The 24,505-nt window shown below is 35.1% G+C and overlaps 1 protein-coding gene across 1 annotated transcript; it reads left to right on the forward strand.

Annotated features, from left to right (window-relative positions):
* The first annotated feature begins 2,325 nt into the window (after nucleotides 1–2,325).
* On the forward strand, nucleotides 2,326–23,886 carry LOC140147984 (ATP-dependent RNA helicase DHX58-like). Its single transcript, XM_072169803.1, is given in 17 exon segments — nucleotides 2,326–2,950; nucleotides 5,629–5,760; nucleotides 6,736–7,101; nucleotides 7,544–7,705; nucleotides 7,857–8,167; nucleotides 8,992–9,216; nucleotides 10,342–10,416; nucleotides 10,899–11,067; nucleotides 13,103–13,198; nucleotides 13,472–13,647; nucleotides 14,123–14,309; nucleotides 15,887–16,126; nucleotides 16,573–16,740; nucleotides 17,281–17,456; nucleotides 17,718–17,980; nucleotides 17,982–18,208; nucleotides 19,060–23,886. Coding segments are annotated over 17 exon segments (3,528 nt in total). The 5' UTR covers nucleotides 2,326–2,844; the 3' UTR covers nucleotides 19,509–23,886.
* Nucleotides 23,887–24,505: the final 619 nt, after the last annotated feature.

A 24,505-nucleotide genomic window follows, 5' to 3' on the forward strand; every position in this document is an offset into this window, starting at 1 on the left:
TTTCTTCTTCAGCCCCCCGGGGTTGGGGCGGCCACGGTACGCCACTGCTGTATTATACCATATGTGAGTATTCCAACAAATGCCTTGGGTTTTCTGTACATTCCGTGTGTATTTATTAATAAATAGGTAAAATAAATAGTGAAAAGTAGTAAAAAATAAGAGGGGAACAAAAAGGAACATCAAGACAAATATTAAAGATATTCTGTCGAAGAATGACATCTAATCTGGCTAAAGTAGTGCATTGTAAATAATGATTTACTACCATCAACAACGTATTCAATCTCAGCACACGTAAAACGTTTTTAAAACATTCTAAACAGGTTATATTTTGGATTTTTGGTTTTATAAAAACGTTTTGATAACATTAAATGTCGGGTTATACAGCCTGTCTCAAAAAAAATTGTGCAAGTGAAAAGCGCCTTCTTTGGCAATTAGAAAATACCGCTGTGACATGATGCTTATTTCAACATCAAGGGCACAGTATTAGCTCTCAAATACTGTTTGTTCTGTTCAATTTGCTCTTTTTTAATCTCGAAATATGTTTAGTTAACAACGAAAGGGTAAAATCACAATTGTGCCACTTTTACTAGGAAATAGGGGTCTACATGTAAATCAATGATAGCTGATGTTGATGCGTCTAATGCATGCACTTCCCCCTTCGGGGCTCGTGCATTAGACGCATCAACACAGCGTGCGTGCATTATTTTGTCTACTTTCATTAATTTGTCAAATTTCATGAACTTGTCAAAGTTCATTAACCTATAAGTGTGCAATATTTGTTTGTCTTTTAAAGCTTTTTAACATGTCTTGAATGACAAAGAGAACAGTATTTACCATGGTAAAATCATTGACATGCACATGTATTTAATTTTACAGCAGAATGTGAAATGTTTATTTATCGTTTAATTTGTCGTAAGTGGAAAAAGAGAATCATTATACCTTTATCATGATAAAACACTAAAAACAATTTTGCATTGTTGTGTAATTGATGCATTCTTTTGATTTCACGAAGAACTCTTGATAAACGTGATGCTATCATTGATTTACATGTACACCCCTCTTCCCTAGTAAAAGTGGCACAATTGTGATTTTACCCATTCGTTGTTAAGTAAATACATCTCGAGATTAAAACAAGCAAATTGAACAGACTAAACGGCATTTGCGAGCTAAGACTATGCCCTTGACGTTGATGTAAGCATTATGTCACAACGGTATTTTCTAATTGCCACAGAGGGCGCTTTTCACTTGCACATTTTTTTTAGACAGGCTGTAAGGTCATAATAACGTTTTAAAACACACTACAAAAATATTTTCAAAATGTTATTGTTAAATATTTTTGCCAACATTTGTTGCCAAATATTTTGTCAACACATAAATAACATTATGTTATCATATTTACAGGAAGTTATCAAACACTGTTTTTAAATGTTATGAAAACATTTTATACCCTTTATATACCCTTTCATATGACCCGACATTTAAACGTTTTCTTGCAACCTCTTCTATATATAACCTTTGGCGAATGTGTCTCTAAACACAATTGATTAAATAATTAATAAATTAATAAATAAATAAATAAATAAATAAATAAATTAATTAATTAATTAATTAATTAATTAATAAATAAATAAATAAATAAATAAATAAATAAATAAATTAATAAATTAATTAATTAATTAATTAATTAATTAATTAATTAATTAATTAATTAATTTTGTTTTTTATTTAGTTATTTAGGCCTATTTATTATTTATAAATATCTTCCCTATAACTATAAATATGATGAGGCTCAAATATAGAAAAAAAGTTACATAAAAGCACATATGGACAAAACTGGTAAAATATTCACGGTATTATTCACAATCAAACAAATAGCTATAGACCTATCGATCACTTTTTGAAGCTTGTGCTGTAATATTAAGGTATTAATTAATCACTTAGTTTGGTTATGTTACTTTATTGATTTAAAAAATAATTAATTCAAATTATATAGTTGTTTTAAATAGGGCCTATGTATTTCCTGAATTTTTCTTTTAAATAATTATTTCCCTTTATATTTTTTTCAATATTTTAAAAATATTTTTATGGAAACATTGGATAAACATGCAATAAATTTTTCTAAATTAATTTCTTAAAACTTGTTTCCTTTTTTAAATTTATTGTTCTTAATGTGAGATTTAGTGCTTTAAATGTAAAAAAGCAATTGTAACAAAATAACACAAACATTGAAAAGATTAGTAATAAATGGCAAAATATACACAGATTTGAGAATAGTTTTAAACATGCAGTTAATTCAGTTGTCCGTCGCATCATGTACCATTAATTGAACATGTAAAATGTGCATGTATTACAATGCATAGCTGTACACGGGGAATCCCCAAGCAAGCACACGTACAGTTCACGCACTGGTGACGTCATCGTGAATTAGTCTCCACAGCAGCCAGTTTGGTTCCGCTCCTTTTTGTGTGGAGAGGCAGCGTAACCAAACTGGCTGTGCATGAGACTAATCGTGAATCAGCGTGCAGTGACGTATTATATGCTTGGGACTTCCCCAACAAATTCATGCAATATCTATAAATCGCTGTCGTCGTTGGAAAACCCTATGAGTAAAACCAGGCACATCAATATTTTATCGTTGTATGCACTGCGTACGGACTTTGCACTGATATCGGCATTTTATCAGCCAATTCTGCACCACTAGTGCTTTCATTTTGTTAATTAAAATTGTACCTGCAACTTGACAAGACTTAATGAACCTATGAAACTCAATTATCTCCAATACCCCGGTATCGGAATCGGCATTTTCAATCGACAGTGCAGTACCGGCATTGAAAATCGGGAATAATGGCATCTCACAATGTGAATTGGGTGGAATTCTACCGCCAGATATTTATAAATCACCTGAATATTTCTGCAACATTTGTGGCACATCTGGAATTCATGTCATTTGGTAAGCTTTCCTATATTTTTATTTCTATATTTTTTGAAATATTTTTATTAGGCCCTATATTCTTTACACTTTTCACTTTCATTCGGCACCACTCGGGGGAGGGTTCATACCTTATTGGCTTTTCGAGATATGAAAAGGACCCAAAATATGAATATTGACCGGGTCTTATGATGAATAACGCGGTGACCCCCTGTGGGGAAACTTTATCTGTAATTGTATCATATTCATTAGGGACCGTTCACAATCACTTGTTGGGGGGGGGGCTTGATGCAAAAAAAATATCGCTAAAAAATTTTTGGGCCCCCTTTACAGACCTCAAAAATTTCAGGCCCCCCTTTTTGACAAAATTATGGGTCAACCCAATAGAAAATCATATAAATTCAATTTTCCCAGGAAAATTCGTGGTCATTTTTTTCAGCCCCACCCCCCTTAGGAGGGTCAAAATGTCCAGCCCCCCACACCCCTTTTTTGCATCAGGCTCCCCTAACAAGTGTTTGTGAACGGTCCCTTACTTTTTCTCTTTCATTTGACACTACTCGAGGTCATACCTTTGACTCAGGTCTTATGAGGAGTGTCACTCCCGGTTGTAAAATTATTTTTGCTGAACCATGAAATGGTATCAGCCTACATTTAGTGTTTCATTAGGCCGTATAAAATTAATGTTTTGGTTCTCGTCCAGAGGATTTTCATGAATTGATGAGGGAGGGAGGTGTTTTTTTGTTTTTTGTTTTTTCCAATGTAAAATTAGCATTGTCAGTAGTTTTCGGTTTTCTCCAACAGTGCTCGAGGAAACGATGAGGCCCTTTTTTTTTTTTTTTCAAATGTGAGATTCTGAGGATAAACCCCTAGAGTACCACAAAAGACTTGGAAGTGATGCTTGTTCTCTAATAAACTTATTTATATGTATGAAGATTTCATAAATCATTCCAAAGTCTAAAAAATTGAAAAATCTAAAAAAAAAAAAAAAAATCTGACAAATCCCAGAAATTGAGGAGGAGGGGACGAGAACCAAAATATTAATTTTACACGGCCTTATCTAAATCAATATGCCTATATTATTGAAACATAACAGTTTAATGTTCTGCAAAAGTTCATTCTTCAAATCATATACTTTAAGAACCTGCTTGTTGTTGTTAATGAGTTATGTACGTTTCACAAAAGTGTTGTTGTTGTTTCAGTTCTCTTTACAACATAACTAAAGAACCGCGACCTACAAAAGCATTTCTGCATTTGAATTCTACACGCTTGCTATGCAATGATCAATGCAATTTTTTCTCAAGCTCACTCCCATCCGCAAGATGCTGTGAACTACCAAATCGCAACAATTAAAAATAGTTGCTGACTAGAATGTTACTTGCTTACTAACTTTAATTACTTCCAAATGAGCAACCTTTTGGTCTGAAATGGACATATCTCAAAATATAGTCGGGTATCTACCAGGTTTTAATGTATATCCCCCAGGACTCTACCAAACCAACCTTTTTAGCTTCCTTTTATGGTCCTATAACACATTCAAGATGTTAACAAAAAATATTTCCCGGCACTCCGGCCATATTCAAGGTTAAAGGTCAACACAGTGGTCAAATATCAAAGTTGCTCAAATCTGGTTATCAAGCACACCAAATTATTTCTCTCATTGCAAGGATTCAGAAAAAGTATAGTTTGACCTATTTGCGACTTACCGTTCTTGAGTTATAAGCAAAAAGGTCAAATTTTGAGTGGTGGTCAGTTTTTTTGGCCACACAGGGGCCAAAAATTACAAATGCCCCGAGTGGTGTCAAATGGAAGAGAAAAAAGGAAAGAATGTATGAAACAAAATTCCCTACTTTTTCATATCTCAAAATCCCAAGGGTATGACCCACCGAGTGGTGTCACATGAAAGAGACATTTAAGTAAACATTATAATAAGATACAATTTCCCCACAGGCGGTAACACTCCTCATAAGACTAGTCCTAGGTGAATATTCATATTGTGGGTCTTTTAATATCTTGAAATGCCAAAAAAGTATGTGGGCTATATGCCCCCACCCCGAGTGATGTCAAATGAAAGGGAAAAAAGTAAAGAAAATGCTATGCTACATAATAATTTCGGGGGTGACACTCCTCATGTCAAAATTCCTATTTTAGGCCAAAAGACCAAAAGAAAAGATTAATCATAGGCAAGTAATGCAAACTACTACAATGAGTAACACATATTTTGTACCCACATTTTATCGGGCTACATAACAAATTAAAAATCTTCAGTCAATACAAATATTTTTGAAAAATATCCTTTTTTTAAATTAAACTTCACCAAACATTGTTGAATTTTGGGCGAAAATTAGGCTTTTTTAATGATTTGTTGGCAAAAACTTTTAAAGATTTTCAAAGAACTTCACGCACATTTCGACTATTTGAAAGAGTTATTAAAAACAGAAAAAGGAGACACTTGGCTACCCATCAAAATTTGTTTTTTTTAACCCGCATTTTCCAAAAATGATGTTTTCAGGAAAACCTTTTTGTTAAGGGGTATGGGCATGGTAACTCGACATACAAAATAAAAATTTGACCAAAATTGTACATAAGGTTTTATGTAACCTGTAGAGCCCTAGATCCCACTTTGAGGTTGTATGAGGATTTTCCCACCCAAGCAGCGACGTTATGAAATATTTTTAACTTTTGAAATTTTGCACTTGCAGAAGAAAAACAGCCTTTTACTGTCCAACCGAGGTCAAGAGAACTGGTGGTGAAAGAATGGCTGGAATACCTAGAAACAAAACAACACGACGTTGGTGTTTATAAACAAGTCCTACAAGCATTAAGAGCTTCAGGTAGGATAAAAACCTTTCACATGTTATCATCATTAATTTGCTTTAGGCCCATTTGTTAGCAGTTTTTGGGTCCAATTTGGGCACCGTCCTTGGACCCCCGAACCATAATCCCAGCTACGCAACTGGATCCACGACGATACGGGTGGAGTCTATGCTTTGAATGTCCGAACAGAGGCATTCGTTGACAATGATGTGGGCAACATGGTCAAAGATAGGGGGTACGGTAAGATAAGAGATGGTATAGTCTTTTCATGCAAATTTGCAAATTGGTGTCTGTATTAAGTGGTCCTTTTCAAACTTCATGTATATGAGAACAATGCCCAGCTGCACGCTTTTAGAAAATAAGAGCATTGAACAAAATCGGATCAGTTTTATACTTTTGAACCACATAGAGTCAACAATTTGACCAGAAAATCTTTATGACTAGTGGAGTACATTATTTGGTATGCTTTTAAAGATATTTTGAGCAAATTTGAAGTTTGACTGAAAAATTTTAAACTTTGGTCCTATTTTTTCCGACACCAAATTTATCTAAGACAGTCTATGCCTTCATACTCTTTAAACGAAAAAGAGAGAAATTGTCTACAGTGATCCAATGGCATGATTGGAGTGATATTTCGCTCTTTTTAGAGTGAATTGCACTCCTTGTTAACTCCTTTTAGAGTGACTATCACTTTTTATCACTCTTGTTAAAGTGACTTTCAATTTCCACTCTTTTACTAACACTGTAGGCAGCTGGCACACTTTAGAGTGATAAAGTCTCAAATTTTCACTCTTCACGCAGGCATTCCTCGGAAATAACAGGCACTGCCGCCTTACTCGGGAAACAGGTGTTTCAGATAAATTCAGTTTATCTACACTTGCCCATTTCTTGGACACCTATGCCTGTCTATATGTCATCTAATGTCTAATAATTATTTTATATTTGTATAATATAACAAACTCATAAATCTGGTTCAATTGATACTGTTTCAGGGCAGAAACACATTTCCGAAATGTTGGAGGATAATAAAGCCGTACCCTGTGAAATTATTCAACAAAGGAAGGATCTTGTCCACATATTCTTTCCGAAACTGGTTACTGAAACACGGATTAACGATGTACTACCTTACCTTATGTGCCTGAGTGAGGAAGAACATAATGAAATCATTGCTTGTAATAATCAACATGGCAATGAACAGGCTGCTATGAAAATGGTGTTTTACCTAGTACTCAAAGGAAAAGAGATGTACGGTCAACTTATAAATGCTTTGGATAAAACAAAACATAACCGATTGGCTAAAGATTTACAGGACATGATAGAACTGGAGTATGATCCAACGTCAGACAAAGACTTTCCAGGTGGGTGCTTTAAATACTAATAACTGCAAAATGTATGATTTCTACTTATTTATTTATTTGGGTACTTCATATACAGATTTCAAAATTTCCACTGTTCATGCCAATATGTTGGTCTATCATCTTATAATGAAAGTGTATACTCTCTTTTGTGTTGTATTATACTATGAGAACATTATTGAGAACAAGATTAAATCATCACCTAACCTCTTTACATTAAATTTTGGCTCTTTATAATTAGCAATCTAAAATAATTACTCAACAAATATCATCTTTTAATTTCCTTAAAATGGTTGTTTAATTATTGTGACTTTAAGATAACCCCCTCCTCACCTTTCCAACCTGCAAGATGATTATTGTAGAATAATATTTTCTTGAATAACCTGGTATATTTTTGCAATGTATCCTTAACCACATAAGTTTTTGAACATTGATTATCTTATAGACATACCTGATGATGATGATAAAAGTAACCCAGCTGATGAAGGTGATCAGCAACAGCAAAGCAACTCGACAATAGGAGGTGAAATAAATAACATGGCGTCAGAATCACCATCTAATGGTCGAACATTGCAGCCATTAAATGTTGAAATGCAACAAGAAAATGGTAAGTATGTTTTTATTATGATAAAATTAACCGTTAACTAACCCCTTTTGTTCGTATGATTAGTTATTACGAATAGAGTCAACGAGTAATTTGAAAGATATAATATAAAGATTATAATGTAAGAAATTACATACACATTTTCCCAAAATAGAAACAGCCGATCAGCAAGACCAGGAAGAGTCAAATCAACAAGGACCGCAACATGAAAATGATAGCGACGCATCAAACTTGTCTCCTCCGTCAACGAAGGAGCTGGAACTGCGAAGTTACCAACTGGAGCTCGCAAAACCAGCGCTACCAGGACCCAATGGTAGCAAAAATACCATTATCGTGGCACCTACCGGCTCTGGTAAGACTATTGTAGCGCTCAAAATCGCTATGGATTTCCTGGATTCAACTAGGAACCCTGGAGGAGCAAGTATTGACGCTTTACCGAGTAAAGTGATCTTTCTGGTGAACCAGGTAAGTATGTTACCTTAAGAATTATGTAAATAAAGTATTAAGGGGGTACTACACCCCTGCCCAATTGTGTGCATATGTTTGTATTTTTCTCAAAAATTATAGCACATTGGGGACAAGTAAGATATGTATTTTATAGGGGCAAGGACTACAACTACTGCACTGGAAATTTTATTTCAGCACAGACAACAGTTGTGGAGTTACAGTCAAAAATGAGGGAAAACCAATATTTGATCAATAAATCAATAACTAATTGCTTTGAGTTGCTGAATGTTCAGTACAGTTGTTTTAGTCCTTGCCCCTATAATATACACATCTTACTTGTCAACAATGTGCTATAATTTTTGAGAAAAATGCAAAAATAGGCACAAAATTGGCCAGGGTTGTACAAAAGTAGTACCCCCTTAAGTAAAGAATCCAGGATGGTGGTTGTTTGGATAGACCACCATACAATCATGACAATCGTGAAGTATATATCATTGTAGGCCTCTATCAATCCATTGATACCGAAAACGGTTTTTGGTCTGTATAGATTACGTATATGCTTAGCTTTGTCCGAATTATGGGAATCTTGATTAAGTTTGAGTTCAATGGTGTAATTAAAAATTTGCACTTTACTTTAATAAAAACCATATAATATTGTATTGCAATCAAAGGTGGGAAATGCAGTTGTAGTCTTGATATGATCACAAACATGACAAATAGTTCTTTTAGTGGCCGAAGAAAGAAACATCGTTGACCAAATTCTATAGTTCCATGTTCTTGTTTGTTGCCCAAATATGCTCGTTTTCATACTTAATTTAATTTTTCTCCGTTTCCTTTCTAAGGTTGCTCTGGTGGAACAACAAAGTAAACTGTTCATTAACTACCTGGGTAGCGATGCCGTAATGGGCTTGAGTGGTGAATCAGCACACGGTCCTTTGAAACCAATATTAGAAGCCAAATCTGTGTTGGTTATGACGGCACAGATCTTAGTCAATGGATTACAGGACCATTCCGTGGAGCTATCTCATATTGGACTGCTTATACTTGACGAATGTCATAATTGTCAGGTAATAGAGCTAAAGCAGCTTTATAGAATTTTAATAGCTTATCTCATAATAACTTAATTTCAAGAATGAAATATTACTTGATATCAGCAGGAAAGTGGCATTTTGCAACAAAATGTCATATTTATTGTATTAGTTTATTCACCTAAAAAGTCATATTAATTAACTTGGTAATTTTTATCCCTAAGATTGGTCATTTGGCTTACAATGTGCTGAATCAAGCTGTCAATAACCTGGCCAATAAAGTTTTATATTAATGTTAATTTTATTTAGTATTAACACACCCCCTCCCGCTGAAGGGGAGACACCGATTCTGTCGGGTTTTGAATGGTTTCAGTGTTGTAAGTGTTAATAAAGTAATATTGCCGATTACTCGATGTACACACTAAAATTTGTCGCTTCGCTACGAGCTTGGCATAATACGTTACAGCTTTTTCTTATATCTATAATGATTTAATATGATACATTACGAATTCTTAAAAGGATGAAGATGAAATCCCCGATGAAATCCTGATATGTTTCAGGGTATGTAGAAAACGTAGAAGCAGCTACAACGTAAACAAATACGTGACACTCGGTTAATAATTATTTAGATACATTTATAGATATTGCGAAACAACATATTTTGTCATGGATTATGTGGGCGTAGATTGCAACATGTTCGGGTTATATCCAGGGTGGCTCCTTCATAGCAATGCAAATCGGAAGTATGCATTCAATTGAATTGTTTTTAGGTACATTCGTTTTGTGACATGGTATTGGTATTTCCCTTGTCTTGTAACTCAAACAAATTGCACCTAATAATGTCGTCAATACATAGTGCTTGGCGCTTGAAATTACCTCTTTCTTTATTTACTCATACTTTCTATTCAATAACTGAACAACCCCAGCAACAGGAAAAAAATATTAACACGATCAGTGCTTCAGTTAAAGATGATATAAAGATAGGCTTTACACGAGTTATATAGCTATGCTGAACCTCAATGTTTTAAATCTACAGATTATCTTTTCGTCTCTAGAATTTGCGAAATAACGTAAGGTACATTGTGTTTAGGACGCTGATTGACAATTTGTAATTTGGTTAGAATTAATGGTTGATATTAATCATATAATGTTTATCACACGCAGAAAAATACTCCCTATAACAAGATTATGGCTGGCTACCGAGATATGAAGCTGAGTTCAAAATATCCCAGACCACAGGTAATAAGTTCAATTCATTAAGTTCAATAAGTTCATTGTTCACCTATTGTTTTGCAAAACACCAAAATACCAAACACTTATTATCCACTTTATATTGCTTCAAATTTTCAACATTTTCAATTCAATTTAAATTTATTTCCATAAATGGAAAACAGAGAGAAAAAAATGCTTTTTTAAATACATTACCAAGAAAGAGCATGAATCGAATCGATTATAGAGGGACTAGTCGAATGGCAAATATGGCCAGCATTGAACACCCCTTTTATAAGACTGAACAAAAGGTGGGGGGTAACACGCTCACTATGCTCACTGACATTTTCAACAACTTGGACGACATCATAAAATTGAAAATAATGCTTAGGCTATTACAGTTCTTTCAGTGTCAGTACACCACATCCAAAAACTTTATTGCAGAGATGAAAATGACGATTGAATGGCTTTTGTCAAAATATATTTGTAATTCATTTCACTCATTTTTATAGATTCTTGGTATGACAGCCTCCTTAGACGTTGGCCAAGCAAAGTCGGAGTATCAAGCAGAAAGCAAAATCCTACAACTATGCGCCAATCTTGATGCAGAGGTCCTGTCAACCGTCCAGAGTAAAGAGTGCCTTGAAGAGCTTGCTCAGCATCAGAACATACCAACGGAAAGTAAGTGTTATTGCTGCTATTTTTGAGCATCAAAACTTGCAGTTATACTATTACAGGGACCGTATTGGGCTCGCTAGCACTAGACATGCTAGAAGTAACATTTCTTTATAAAATTAATTGTGTACCTAGCTAAGAAATCAAAGTCTACCATGTCTACTATGGTGTTGAAATCAAATTCTATTGTATTGCTCTTAACAAGTGTGACTGGTAATTTTTGAAAAGTCCAGATGATACAAGGGTCATTCAATAAGTTTACCTCCGCTTTGGCTTTGTAAACTTTGTAACAGGACGCTTCTTCAAACTCAGCATGATTATATATTCGCATGTCACCTACAAATGAATGGGGGAAAATGCATATTGATACCTTTTCCACATTTTTGTAAATGACTTCAGAGCCAAAAAAACAAGATTTGATACACCGGAAACTGTTACAATAAAAAATCGTAAAACATTTACATGAAACTATGTGTGTAGCAGTCAAGTTAGCTCAATCGCTAAGGCGTTCGACTTTGGTGCGAGAGGTTGCGGGTTCGAACCCTGGCGGTGCCTAGTACGCTCTTGTGGAAAAATTGAGTTAGCTTGAAATTCCCCTGGATAAGGAACTTACTGCTAATTCGTCTCCTTGTAACCCGTACGAAACTCGGGGAGCTGATCCTGGTTGCGAAGGTTATTTGTGGAATGTCTAGGGTGTGCGCTCTTGAAGCAGCTAAGTCCCCGAATTGTTGTTTAATGGTTTATGGAATGATGTGGGCCGTAGTGGTCAGCGACAACCTGTAAAGTGTGCTGAGGCTTGTGGATCATCGTCTAGGCGTTGTGCCTGTGCGTAGCGCACTTTTAATCACTGCGCTTTTTTCCCTTTTTTTGTATCCCTCATTTGAGTTCAGCTCGATATACAAGTCTATAAGTTCTGTTTCAGAGCTGAGAGTTAACAATAAATACACCCAATCACTTCTTGTCACTTGCTATTTTCATTTCAAATTAGTTTCTTTGATGTTCACTTTTCAAATGCCATTTCCATAGCAGGTGTTAAAAGCTTCCAGTTAACCCATTTTTCTAATACAAGCAATTTCTCCATTAATGTCTTTTGGGCATTTTAAAGAAAAAAAAATCTTATCTGCTGTTCACTTTTCTTTGATCTTAAGCCATGTTTTTTTTTGTAGTGATCCAGCTTTTTTCTATTTATATAAATTTCAATATTTTTTTATGTTAGCTTCAATTTTAGCCGACTGAAGTGACTAAATGGTATTTTATGGTCACTTAAATTTGGTCTTTTATATCTTCTTTGTAGATATATACATGTACATATTTACACCATTTCCGCAACTCCTAATCCTGATTTCAATTTACTTCACCTACAACAAATGGAAAAATATATTAAAACAAAAGTTTCTCACAAGCTATGTAGGACCCTCGGTTATAGTCATGGAAAATATGTCAGAGCTTCTAAATGCAAAAGCGGAGATGTGGAGTTGGAGGTAGAACGTTTTGAATGACCCTCGTAGGTACTTTTGCTCACCATTTTACTTACATTTTTCGATAACGGTGATTGAATATGAATGTTAATAAGAGTATAAAGGAAATGAGCATATTTGGCCACTAGAGAATCATGGATAATATAGAACAATAGAGACAAAGGTCATTTAAAGGGTCATTCAGTGATCCCGAGGTAAGTTTGAAAAAAAAAATTGTTTATAAATTTGACTAAAAGCAAAGGATAAGTTATTCAAATTGTCATTAATGTGGCACAAACTGAAAGAAAAAACAAATAAAAAAACAAACAAACAAAACAGCAGTATTGACAAAGTTGAAGCCCCATTCAAATACATGTAGCTAATTTATGTACTTACAGATTCGTGTAAAATTGTCTTATTTTGTAAATACACATGCAGCTTTCAGATTATAACCATGTTAGTATATCTATGACACTAAAAACCATAACCTGAATTTTGATGATCCTCCCGATGAACAAATCACTGAATATGCCTTTATCTGATAAAGTAATTACTTGGAAACACAATCCTTTTTTTGTTTCCAGAAATCATTGAAGTTAAGGGACGTCCTAATGATCGATTTGCCGAGGAGATCAACATCATCATGGACAAAATTGAAAAAGTAGTAGATTGCACAGCAGGTAGGTATACAAACATTGTGACCAGGTATTTTGATTTGGTAAAAATAATGTTCTGGATTCCATTTATTTTGAGAATCACCTGAATATTAACTAAAGTGTTCATTTGAAAGTTATCAGTAGTTCGAGTACATGTGGCACGGAAGATTTATCTGATTTTTTTCTGTTGTGAATTATTATCTAATAGAGAATAGGTACCAAATTTTGCATTAAATTACAAAATGTATATTCTATGTATTGCTGATTTCAACATTTTACCATGTGTTTTCATTACAGATTGGGATAAGCTTCTAGCGCACAACCCACAGAATAAGATACCTTCATCACGTGGTAACCAGACATACGAGCAGTGGGTTGTACAGATGCAAGACGGTATAGCTGTGACAGTGAAAGCTACAGATGATAAAAATACAAAGAGACGCAAACTGATGGCATGTACCGATCATCTCAAGGTCTGTATCCAAAGAAGATGTTTAAGGCATCCCAGCATACACTACTGTAACCCTTATATATTTATGATTCAGTACCAACCGAATCGAGATAGGGAGACATGAAAATACAAATGTATTTTGGGATTCTGTAACTAATTTGTCTAATACCTTTAAAATCATACCGAAGTCTTCAAATGTTGAAAATATTTATTCGAATGCTTTTGCTTATTTTGTCAACGACAGACATCTGAGAATGTTGTATGTATATATCCAAGCATTCCATCCTGTTTCTTTTGTTGATACCGTTGCTGACGATGTTTTATATTTTAAAAGATTGATATTAAAGTTTAAGCCTTTTAAATGTAAAATAAAGGAGACTTTATTACCTTATGTTGTACTTCAGATAAAATTTGAAGTTATGCAGATGGTGATAGTAATGATTATTATTATTATGATGATGATGATAATGAAATATGTTATTTTTTATGTAATGCAGGTTTACAACGATAGTCTGTACATAAACCGTGATATCCGAACTGTAGATGCTCTTTCGCACCTTGATGAGTTCATGGCGGAAATAATTAAGCACAAAGATGATTGGAACCAAAAGACGGACGAAGAAAAGCAAACAATAGTGAAACCCTTGGATGAAACTGATGAATTCTTGCTGAAACTTTTCAATGGTATGTAAGTTTACATTCCATAGGTTAATAAATGCGTATCACTTGCTAGGAGTGAAATTGTACAAAATAATTCACGCGTTTATGCGTCTAATGCACGAGCTCTGCAAGGGGAGTGCATTACATGTATCAACAATCTAGTGCAAGAGATGAGAAAACATGAGAAAAAATTCCATAATTTTTCCTATTTTTGCTGAACCATGAAATGGTATCAGCCTATATGAGTGATGTTACTAGCTTACTAAGTTACTAGCTTACAAACTCACTAACCATTTGGTCTGAAATGGACATATCTCTAAATGCCACGAAGGTATGACCCCATGAGTGGTGTCATATGAAAGAGAAAAACATAAAGAATATAATAAAAATATTTTCAAACGTCAGAGGTCATCCAGGGGTCACAGGGGTCAAAAAAGGTCATTTTAACCAAAAATGCTCCTATTGAGCTTAAATTTAAATGCAATGATCCTTATGACATTCTCAACATGTTTAAAACATTTCAAAATTTATTTAAGGGGTCATAAAGGGCCAAAGGTCAAAGTTTTCAAAATGCTCCAATTGAGCTGAAATTTAAATGCAATGATCCTTATGACATTCTAAACAGTTAAAAATATTTTAAAATTCATTTAAGGTCATTAAGGGTCATAAAGGGGTCAAAGGTCAAGTTTTTCAAAATACTCCAATTGAGCTGAAATTTATATGCAATGATCCTTATGACATTCTAAACATTTTAAAACCATTTTACGATTCATTTAAGGTCATTAAGGGGTCATAAGGGGTCAAAGGTTAAGTTTTCCAAAATGCTCCGATTGAGCTGAAATTTAAACGCAATGATCCTTAAGACATTCTAAACATGTTGAAAATATTTTAAAATTCATTTAAGGTCATTAAGGGGCAATAAAGGGGTCAAAGGTCAAGTTTTCAAAATGCTTCAATTGAGCTAAAATTTAAATGCAATGATCCTTATGACATTCTTAACATGTTTTAAATATTTTAAAATTCATTTAAGGTCATTAAGGGGTCATACAGAGGTCAAAAGTCAAGTTTTCAAAATGCCAGCTTTCCACGATCAAGGTATATTAAAACGGCAATTAATGAAACAGTCTTATTAAAATTTACCTAACTTACCTCGTGCCCTTGCAAAGGGCACAGTTGCTCTAGTTTATTTTATTTTCGTAGCATTTCGAGATTATGTCCATTACAGACTCCGGGTGACAGTGGTATAGGCCTACCACAATATACTGCCGAAGCCACATGGTTCAGCTATGGTGCGGTTATCGCTCTAGTTATAACAAAATTGTCATTAAAATTGAAAAATACAAGCAAAATGTAAATGCATAAACCGTAAAGAAAAATTAATGCGTCCGAGAGCACTGCGCGTAGTATGCGGAGTGCGAGCCTGTGTAATTATTACATGGGTCACATTTTTCTAACGTTTGCTCTGATTGGTTCTTGCTATCTAAGAGTGAAAAAGTCTTGGTACACGAAAGAAAGAGTCACTCTAACCAGTAGAATCTTGTTTCCCTCATCGCTGCCATCATTTGTTTTTCAAACTACTGCCTTGAAATATTTATTTACAGACCGCAAAGCAGAGCTGAAAGCTATCAGTGTACATCCAAACAGCCGTAATCCAGTTCTTGAGAAGCTTGGTGATGTGTTATTGAAAGCGTTTGAAACTACCGAAGAAGTTCCTGAGAAACGTGGCATATTGTTTGCAAAGACAAGAGCTTCAACGGAGGCTTTGAGAAAATGGATTGAAGAAACGGAAAAGCTGAAGTGGTTAAAACCAGGGAAGCTGATTGGTGGTGGCGGGTCTGGAGGTAAGTTTGCTTTATTCTATGTAGAGAATTAGAAATTGGAAAAGCAAATTACTTAACTTTAGGAATAAAATGATTACATTGGAAGACTATAGTAATCGGTCATTACACCATTTGGGGTTGCGTGCTCAAAACGTTGGGTCGCCAGACATCACGTCCCCGGATCACGTCCCAATATTAAAATGAGATGGGGCATATGACACAATAATGACATGAAGTCGCGGGGCTGTGAATTTCAAAAATTTTAAGAAATGGGAAACTCTGAACTATTGATTAAAACGGGTTTTTAGCGCTGGTCGGAAAAAAAATTTACCATGGCAAAATATCGTGAGCGAGTCTTTTTCCAGTTCGTTGGGTTCATCAGCTTGTTTAATTTTCTCTGCGTCCTGGGGTGTAATTATAAGTATTACATGGTTGAAATAAGTTGATTTGCTTTGTTAATACATTAGGTATGACCCAACACCAGCAGATTGATATCCTTGAGTTATTTCGTGATGGCGGCCACAAGCTGATAGTTGCTACATCAGTAGCCCAAGAAGGGCTTGATATCCAACAGTGTAATGTGGTAGTTCGGTATAACTACATTAGCAGTGTGGTTGCACATGTGCAAGCAAGAGGTAAGTCATTTCCACAGAGTGATCTCCCGGGGTGATCTCAACGCTATACTTTTTCCCGAACATTTGTTAGTCGTGACGCAAAAAAACCCACTCCTGATCACTAATTTGTAGTCAATTTAGATTAATGTTCATTCGGTCATTTCAAATATTGAGATTTAGTTTTGGTTTTGGGCACGTGGTTTCATCGACTACCACCCGTGGTGATAGATATCCGATAATAAATATGCTTAGCACAATAGACCATTATATCCTTATGGTTATATACCCGGCTGTGTCCTTATAGCACAAAAATGTTATGATTGCAAACCAGTTCTGCTCCACTTTTTAATCCCCTGATTTTTGGTTTCTGAACAATAGAGAAACTAAAACTCAATATTTGAAACGGCCGAATGTCACCATTGGCAAGATGTAAGTAAACAATGGCGAAACAAAGTAAATTTTGTAAACTCTGAAACCCTTTATGATTAAAACCTCAGAAGGCTAAATATGAAATAGCTTCGGTCAACAAAATCACTATTCTTGACATACTTAATTTTTCAGGAAGAAACAGGGCCAAGGGTGGCCAATTCTTCTTGGTGGTAGATGAGCAGTTGAAACTTAAGGACAAAGATTTGATGAATCGTATTCGAGAACAAATGATGCTGCGAGCTACCAATACAATCCAGAAAAAGCTGACTCAAGTGGGGACACAAGAAAAGGAATTTTTTCTGGGAAAGGTAAGAGGAGGCAAATAAATTTATTTCTTTATATAAACTAAATTTATATCCAACCCGGCAGGTATCAGACACACGAATGCATCATTGCGTTATCACATACAGTTACCCTGTTTTACGTTTTCATTACGTCTTCATTACCCACCCGAATGATTTGCTTACTTTCGCCTATTATACATGTTATAGGTTAAAGTAAGACATTCAAACTTTTGTAATTTGTGTATGTTATATGGTACAGTTGCATTTTGACACTTCTTGTTACAGATCAAAGATCTACAAAAAGAAGACCAAGTCGACCGAAGGTTAAAAAACTCGCAGGATGCCACTAAAAGTAAAAGTAAAGTGAAGAAGCGCGTAAAGCTTACTTGCCGAAAATGCGGTGTATTGGCCTGCCACAGCTATGACATTCGATCTGTTAAAGACGCTCATCATATCGTCATAACCGACGACTTCCACCAGCTATATGACACCAAGGAGAATCCACGATTCCCAATGAAAGTCGATGATTTTGACTTTCAAAAGAACATCGTGTAAAGATTGCAAGACCGAATGGGGCACAATCGGCAAGCATAAGGGTATCACAATGCCATTGTTGAAGATAGCAGGATTTGTTGTGGAGTATCCTAACGGGAAGCAGCAGAGAACCAAGAAGTGGAAGGATGTGCTGTTCAAGGTGGACCCTATCACCGCGGAAGATTTGGAGAAGATTGTCAATACTGATGAGAATGAGACAGATGATGAAGATGATGAAGAAGGTATTTATTCAAATAAAGAGTAGTCGGAAGTATGCATGCGGTAATGTTTCATGTTTATTTTTTAAGTGTCAATTTTTGTAGCGGAGCATTGGTGATTGCCTTTAGTGGTTGTCTCATAATTTATGATTTTTTTACCGATAACTCGATAATTTTGACTTTCTTCTTTGTCAAAACATTCATGCAAAAAGAGCACGTGAATGTTTTTTGTAAGTGTGGCTAATTCCTTATGGAATTACTGAAATTTATACAGTGTGATAATCATAATACTATAGTCTATTGATGATATCCATGTAATAAATTGATATCAAATGAAAGGTCGTACTTTTCTCATTAACATATTGAAATTAGGAATTCCAAATCGGCGTATTTCCGAAGATATCATCAAAAAACTGTCAATTAGTCTCAAACGTGGTATAGCACAATTAAGACTAATTCGACATTTTGTTGATGATTTCTTGGGAAATATACCTATGTGGAACGCCTAATTTCATTATGTTAATAAGAAAAATATGAGCTTTCGTACGTCTGATATCAAAATTTGCATTTTGATGGGGTATAGTGGGTGGATGAGGCTGTCAATCAGGTTACCCACCTTTAATAAGAAATTCAACTTGATACCCTCAATATGACCTTTCATAATATTGTTTCTGATAATGTAAGGTTGTCTCCATTGTCAATTCCTTTAATTGACGGGCCAGGACTGGTGTACAATATTATAAATCCTTGAGTAGCACTTTTAAATAAAATTCAAAATAAAGCTTGATCTAGTGTTTATCTAACAAAAAATAGACTTTAGCAACATAAAATTAATTAGATGTCTTGCTACCCTTTCTCTTGCTCACATCTTTCAGGATCAGGTCCTAGTGTTTCGTCAGAGGAGCAAATAGCGAAGGTGCAAACTCCGCAATCCAAACCAGCTCAATCGACTCCTGTAGATACACGCTCCACTAACAACGTTGGCAATAACGTCGTTAAAAACGAGGAATCAACAAATATAAAAAATGACGTTGTTAATAATTCAAGCAAGGAGAATAAGTACAATACCGCTAGTTCACCTAAGGTGACTGAAAAGGTACCAGGTAATGTAAAAGATAACTATGCACAGTACGCAAGTGAAGTACACTATTCAATAAGAAATCAGAGTGCAAATGAACATTTACTAACTGGGCCATCTGATGGACCAAGTCCTCTGCGTTCCGCCATCCCATGGGATGGAGGTCATGAAGAAGGTAATGTAGATGACAGCCCACGAGAACAGCAACTTGTACCCCAGAAGTCTGATGTCCAGTCAACCTGGTGAGAGCCATCTAGGGAAACTCTGCCTCCCCTTGCAAGTTCAGTCAACTTGGTCAGGAGGTGCAAACGATGGTCAGAATTATGACATAATATCATCTATACTTTGAATTGTTAGGCTTTTACAGCTTTTTACCACTACGCTGAAAAGTAGACCCACGTTTAGAGTGATATTGTGTGACCAGACAGGTTTTTTATATTAGTTAAATATAGTATACAAAGTATAGAGCTTGAATTGATAATGTGTGCTCCTTTTGATGAGATGTCACAAGACAATTCTCGAAATAAAATATATTGATATTAATCCTCGATGTTATACGGCCCGCTGATTACGAGCTGATCAAAGTATAGCTAGCTTAACTCTTGAAGTGAAGTGTCAGCTACCAGGGTTAGAAATTTATGACATTTGACTACATTGTATAGCTGTATATGCTTGCGCTAATAATTTAAATTTTTTATTTATATTTTAATAATTTATATTAACAGTTTTCAGTTGTGTTATTCCAGGCTTTAAAACCGGTAGACGTTTAATGAACCCAATGAATCAATTTAGAAATGAAATAACATTCAAAGAGCATGATACTAGAAATATAAATGTTGTTCAAATTTCCAGCAATACATAGTATAAAAATACGGGTTACATCTCAATGTGTAGTGAACTTACTGTAATATTTGTGCATTGTTAACGGTTTCAAAAGTTGCTCTTAATATGATTATTATGTTTCCAGAATCTTGCATCGGTCATATTCCTTTGAACAGATAGCTGTCCAACTATTTGTCCACGAGAGTGATAGATTATATACCACTAATATGCCTCGGCGCTGCATGAACTATTTGTTTGTATCTAACTTTATAAACTTCAGAAACTTGACCAGATCAAAGGTGCACTTTGGGAAAAGTCTGGCATGGTTGTGTTCAATATTTAATTTAATTCTGATTCGGCATAGGTCATAACAAAACACATTACCGGGCAAACTTATTAAAAGGGCATTTCGTGATCCACAGCCTCATCCCCCCACTTTTCTCAAAAAAAGTTGAGATTTTTATATCACTGGAAACCTCAGGCTACATAATGTTTATGTACAAAATATTTCTTGCAGATTAATTAATATTGTGAAATTTGAATTTCGTTCTGGTATACCAGAACGGAATTGCAACACATTGTCTATGGAGCAGTGTAATACACAAAATCATGCATAACTCGCAAACGCAAAATCGGAATTAACTGAAATTTTGAGAATAAGTTTTCTTCGTGGATATCTACTGAAAAATGTCATAAAAAGAGGATGTTATGATCACGAAATACTCCTTTAATTATAAAAGCCGAAATAAACAAGAATTTGTCTTTAAAAAAGACAAGTTCACGGATCAGGTGTATAGTACATGTACTTTGAGCTACTTTGGTCTAACATTTAATATTCATATCTAACCTACTCTGCACTTATTCGACAATAAATAAGTGATATGAGGCTTAATAATGATACCTGCATCTTGACTCTGGAAAACAATATTTTTTAAAAACCTCATTTTGCATTTAGTTTTTGAGCCCCCTCGGGGGCCACCTACAGGATCTCATTTTGCATTTAGGTTTTTATTGTGTTGCAAAGTAGCAAAACTTTCTTTATATATGGCCCAATTTGTGCCTGGAAAAGGCTATCCCCTCTTACAACCTATCGACAGGTCTGATTTCTATAATGAATCTAAACACCATGAAATTCACCACATCACGACCAAGCTCACATTGGGCGCCCCATTCCTTTTTTAAAGTAATTTTTATTAAGCCACCTATACATGAAACAAATTTGGCTATAACTACGAAGAAAATTGCAAGATGCCTTTATCACTAAAGTAAACAAATTACACAGCCATTTGCTCTTGCTAGCTTTTGTCAGGGTCATGGTCCTGCTTTTATGAACTGAACACCAATATTATACAGGTTTATACATATTATGGGTTATTACAAGAGTCAATAAACATTCAATTAACTATAGATAATGGACTTAGTTTTGTGCAATGTAGTAATTTTCTGAAGTAAATCGCCTGCTGCATAGTTTTCGATACAGATGATATGTTTATTTTGTGATCAAGCCTGGCCATGACCTGCTAGTTTTGATTAACCAATCAGTTCTGTGTATTGTCAGCATGTGATGGCCAGAAGCCAATTGCAAACATGTTTATAAAAAAGGCTAAAAATTCCTACATTTAACAGACTCTTTGCCGGCCAATGGCTAAATAGTAAGTTGTCATGTTAGATAAAGGCATACAAACTAGGGTATGAGATATTAGGAATTATTTCCTATTCTCTTAACCACAGGGTTGGTGGGATATATAGCTATTCAAGACACGGGATATGTAAGGGATAAACTGTGCATATGAGATGTGGGTGCAAGTGGCATCATTTCACTGCCGTGAAAAAATGATAAGTACGCTTCTGACGATCCTGTCAATCAAATTCTACACGGCCTGTGATTTGTTAGTTTCACGTAACTAACAAAGGCACCGCCCTTGTTACGCGATACTTACCAATTACGGGCTGTTCTGTTCGATTGCCAGAATCGTCAGACGCGAACCGTTTTCTTATATTCTTCCGTCTGTTTTGCAAGACGTCACATGTCACATCACTACCATAAATTGAAGTAATATTATTAGTCTTTGTTCACTTTTCTATCATTATAGTTTGCAATATGATTTTATTATGTGTTAAGATTTTTTAAGTATATATGTATATTCTAAAGTGATGATTTATGCCGGGTGATTTAAAAGATGAAATATAAAGTGTATTAAATTATAAAATCTTATATGTTTATCAAATATATCTTCGAATTGGAGTTGTGATTATGTTTGCCATGTGCAACCATTATATATAAATATTATAGATAACTGATGTTTTCAAAGATATGAAAATGTTGTAAATGGTTGTTTAATTATACATATGTATGCAATGGGTTTCATGGCTTGCACCTGTTAACACCTGTTTATTAGCCCAACTTACGACTTCTATTGTTACTGCTTTTTGTGTAATGAAAGACTCCTTGTTAACGCTATGTTATGAATTTAGTGTGTAGCTTCTTTACCTTCTCAAGCAAATTTATACTCTATCGCTTTGGCAGAAAAGCGATTCTCACCATCGGCGGCGGGGCAGGGGGCTAGTGTACCTCCACCTTTTCGACCAGAGGGGACTGCCCCCCACACACACTTTTAATCAAAACCATAGTGTGCTGCGTGTCGCATGTCTGGGTGAACATAAATAATCATTTTTCTACTCTATATCCTGAACAAATGTAAAAATGATGCACCAAATGGCTTCAATTGTACCTTCATTTTGCAAAATTTTCCAAACCGCCTGTGTATTGATGAACAAATCCCCCTTTCGCTTCTGCTTTGGACACCCAAAACTATGTTCAAAGCAATAATTTATACTGGATCAATAAGAGTGAAAACTCGTCCACGAATGGCTATAACTTATGTCTATTTTTAACCCATTTTCGGATTTTTCAAACTAAATTGTACAAAAGAGATGTATGAAAGAGAACATCATTAAAAACATATGTGCCAATTTTCAAAAAAAAGAACAAAAATCACTATAGCCACTATGGAATACAGCCGACGGATTAGCATTTCGGGGACTTCGTGGGTGGTCATTTTGTATGCCGGACTTGGAGGCCACAAACCGCAAATGTTCGCCTAATGGCGCTGTGGGCTCCCTTGACATAACTGGAATTTTAGACACAAACTCAAAATGCCCTCCCATAAAAATCCCACCACCAAATAAGAGTAATTCTTATTGGGATTTTTAGAGGAGGGAACTCTCTATTTGTACATGCAAAGGAGTCCAGGTGCGCCATTAGGCGAACGTTTCCGGTAGTCTACTCTTTACCCTTTGCTCTCAGTCTTTTTTCTTGTTCTGTGCCCATTAAGCTTCATTCCCGCGTTTTTTACCAGAAATATTTCGTCATCACTGTTGCTATCACCTCAATTTAGCACGTCAGCCATCTTGCCCTGTTTGCGAGGGCACTATATTGTGTGCAAAAAGTCCTTGGTAGTTTTGGAATTTCACATGCTCAATAGACACACGCAGAGGGTGGATTTCCTATGCTTAACTCAATTTGGTCAAAGTATGCACTTGGGTGGGTTTTGCATTCAGCTATTCATTTGTTAATTAGCGTTTGTGCAATGTTCTTGCAATATTACAGAGCCATTGTCAAAACACCCATGCGTGTCTGCAATATTCTATGCAAATGCTGTTCCTGTTGTTTATATTAAAGTTCCTAAAATAGAGGTACTAAGTTTATTAATTGCAATCATCGGATAATATGTATTTGTCGTTTTACAGGCAGTTTGATTGAATAAAATAATAGTTTTACGAATTCGAAAGGTTATTTAAACGTTGTTGTCTTTCGCCATTCTTTGAAAAGTTTATATAAAGGTTAATCAGTAATCAAATTATTCAATCGAAATAAAATATATAGCACTTATTCACCATATCCACTGTTATTGTTCAATTATTAAGTCAAGCTGTTGATACATATACACATTTATGATTATATTATTGACAATTATTTCACAATTTTAACATTTACCATGTTAGGTAAGAATGATATGTAAATGATGGTGTAATATTGTACTGAAAAAAGTGGGATTATTTTACCATAGCTGTTCTCTCGATCGCCTCTCTTCCTCAAAAGACAGATATTCAACGTTTACGCTGACAAAAGTGTCTTAGGTATTTAAGATGCATTTAAGTCCAACAAATTTAAATGCTTGAGTTGATTCAAAATGTTTTAGTCTGTCTAGCGGAGTCATTTGAATATCGTCGTACATGATGACATTGCAGTTTGACAGACCTGATCACTGGACACGCAGGCGCGGGTTTATGTCTCGCGTGTCAATTGTACACGCCAGTACACGCGACATTGACTACATGTCAAGTGTCTAGCATTTGTACTCGAACATCGTTTGATATCTGTCACCCAAAGGTTTCTCAGATATAAAGCGATATTTAAG

This window comes from Amphiura filiformis, chromosome 3, assembly GCF_039555335.1.
Source record: "Amphiura filiformis chromosome 3, Afil_fr2py, whole genome shotgun sequence".
NCBI classification, from domain to species: domain Eukaryota; kingdom Metazoa; phylum Echinodermata; class Ophiuroidea; order Amphilepidida; family Amphiuridae; genus Amphiura; species Amphiura filiformis.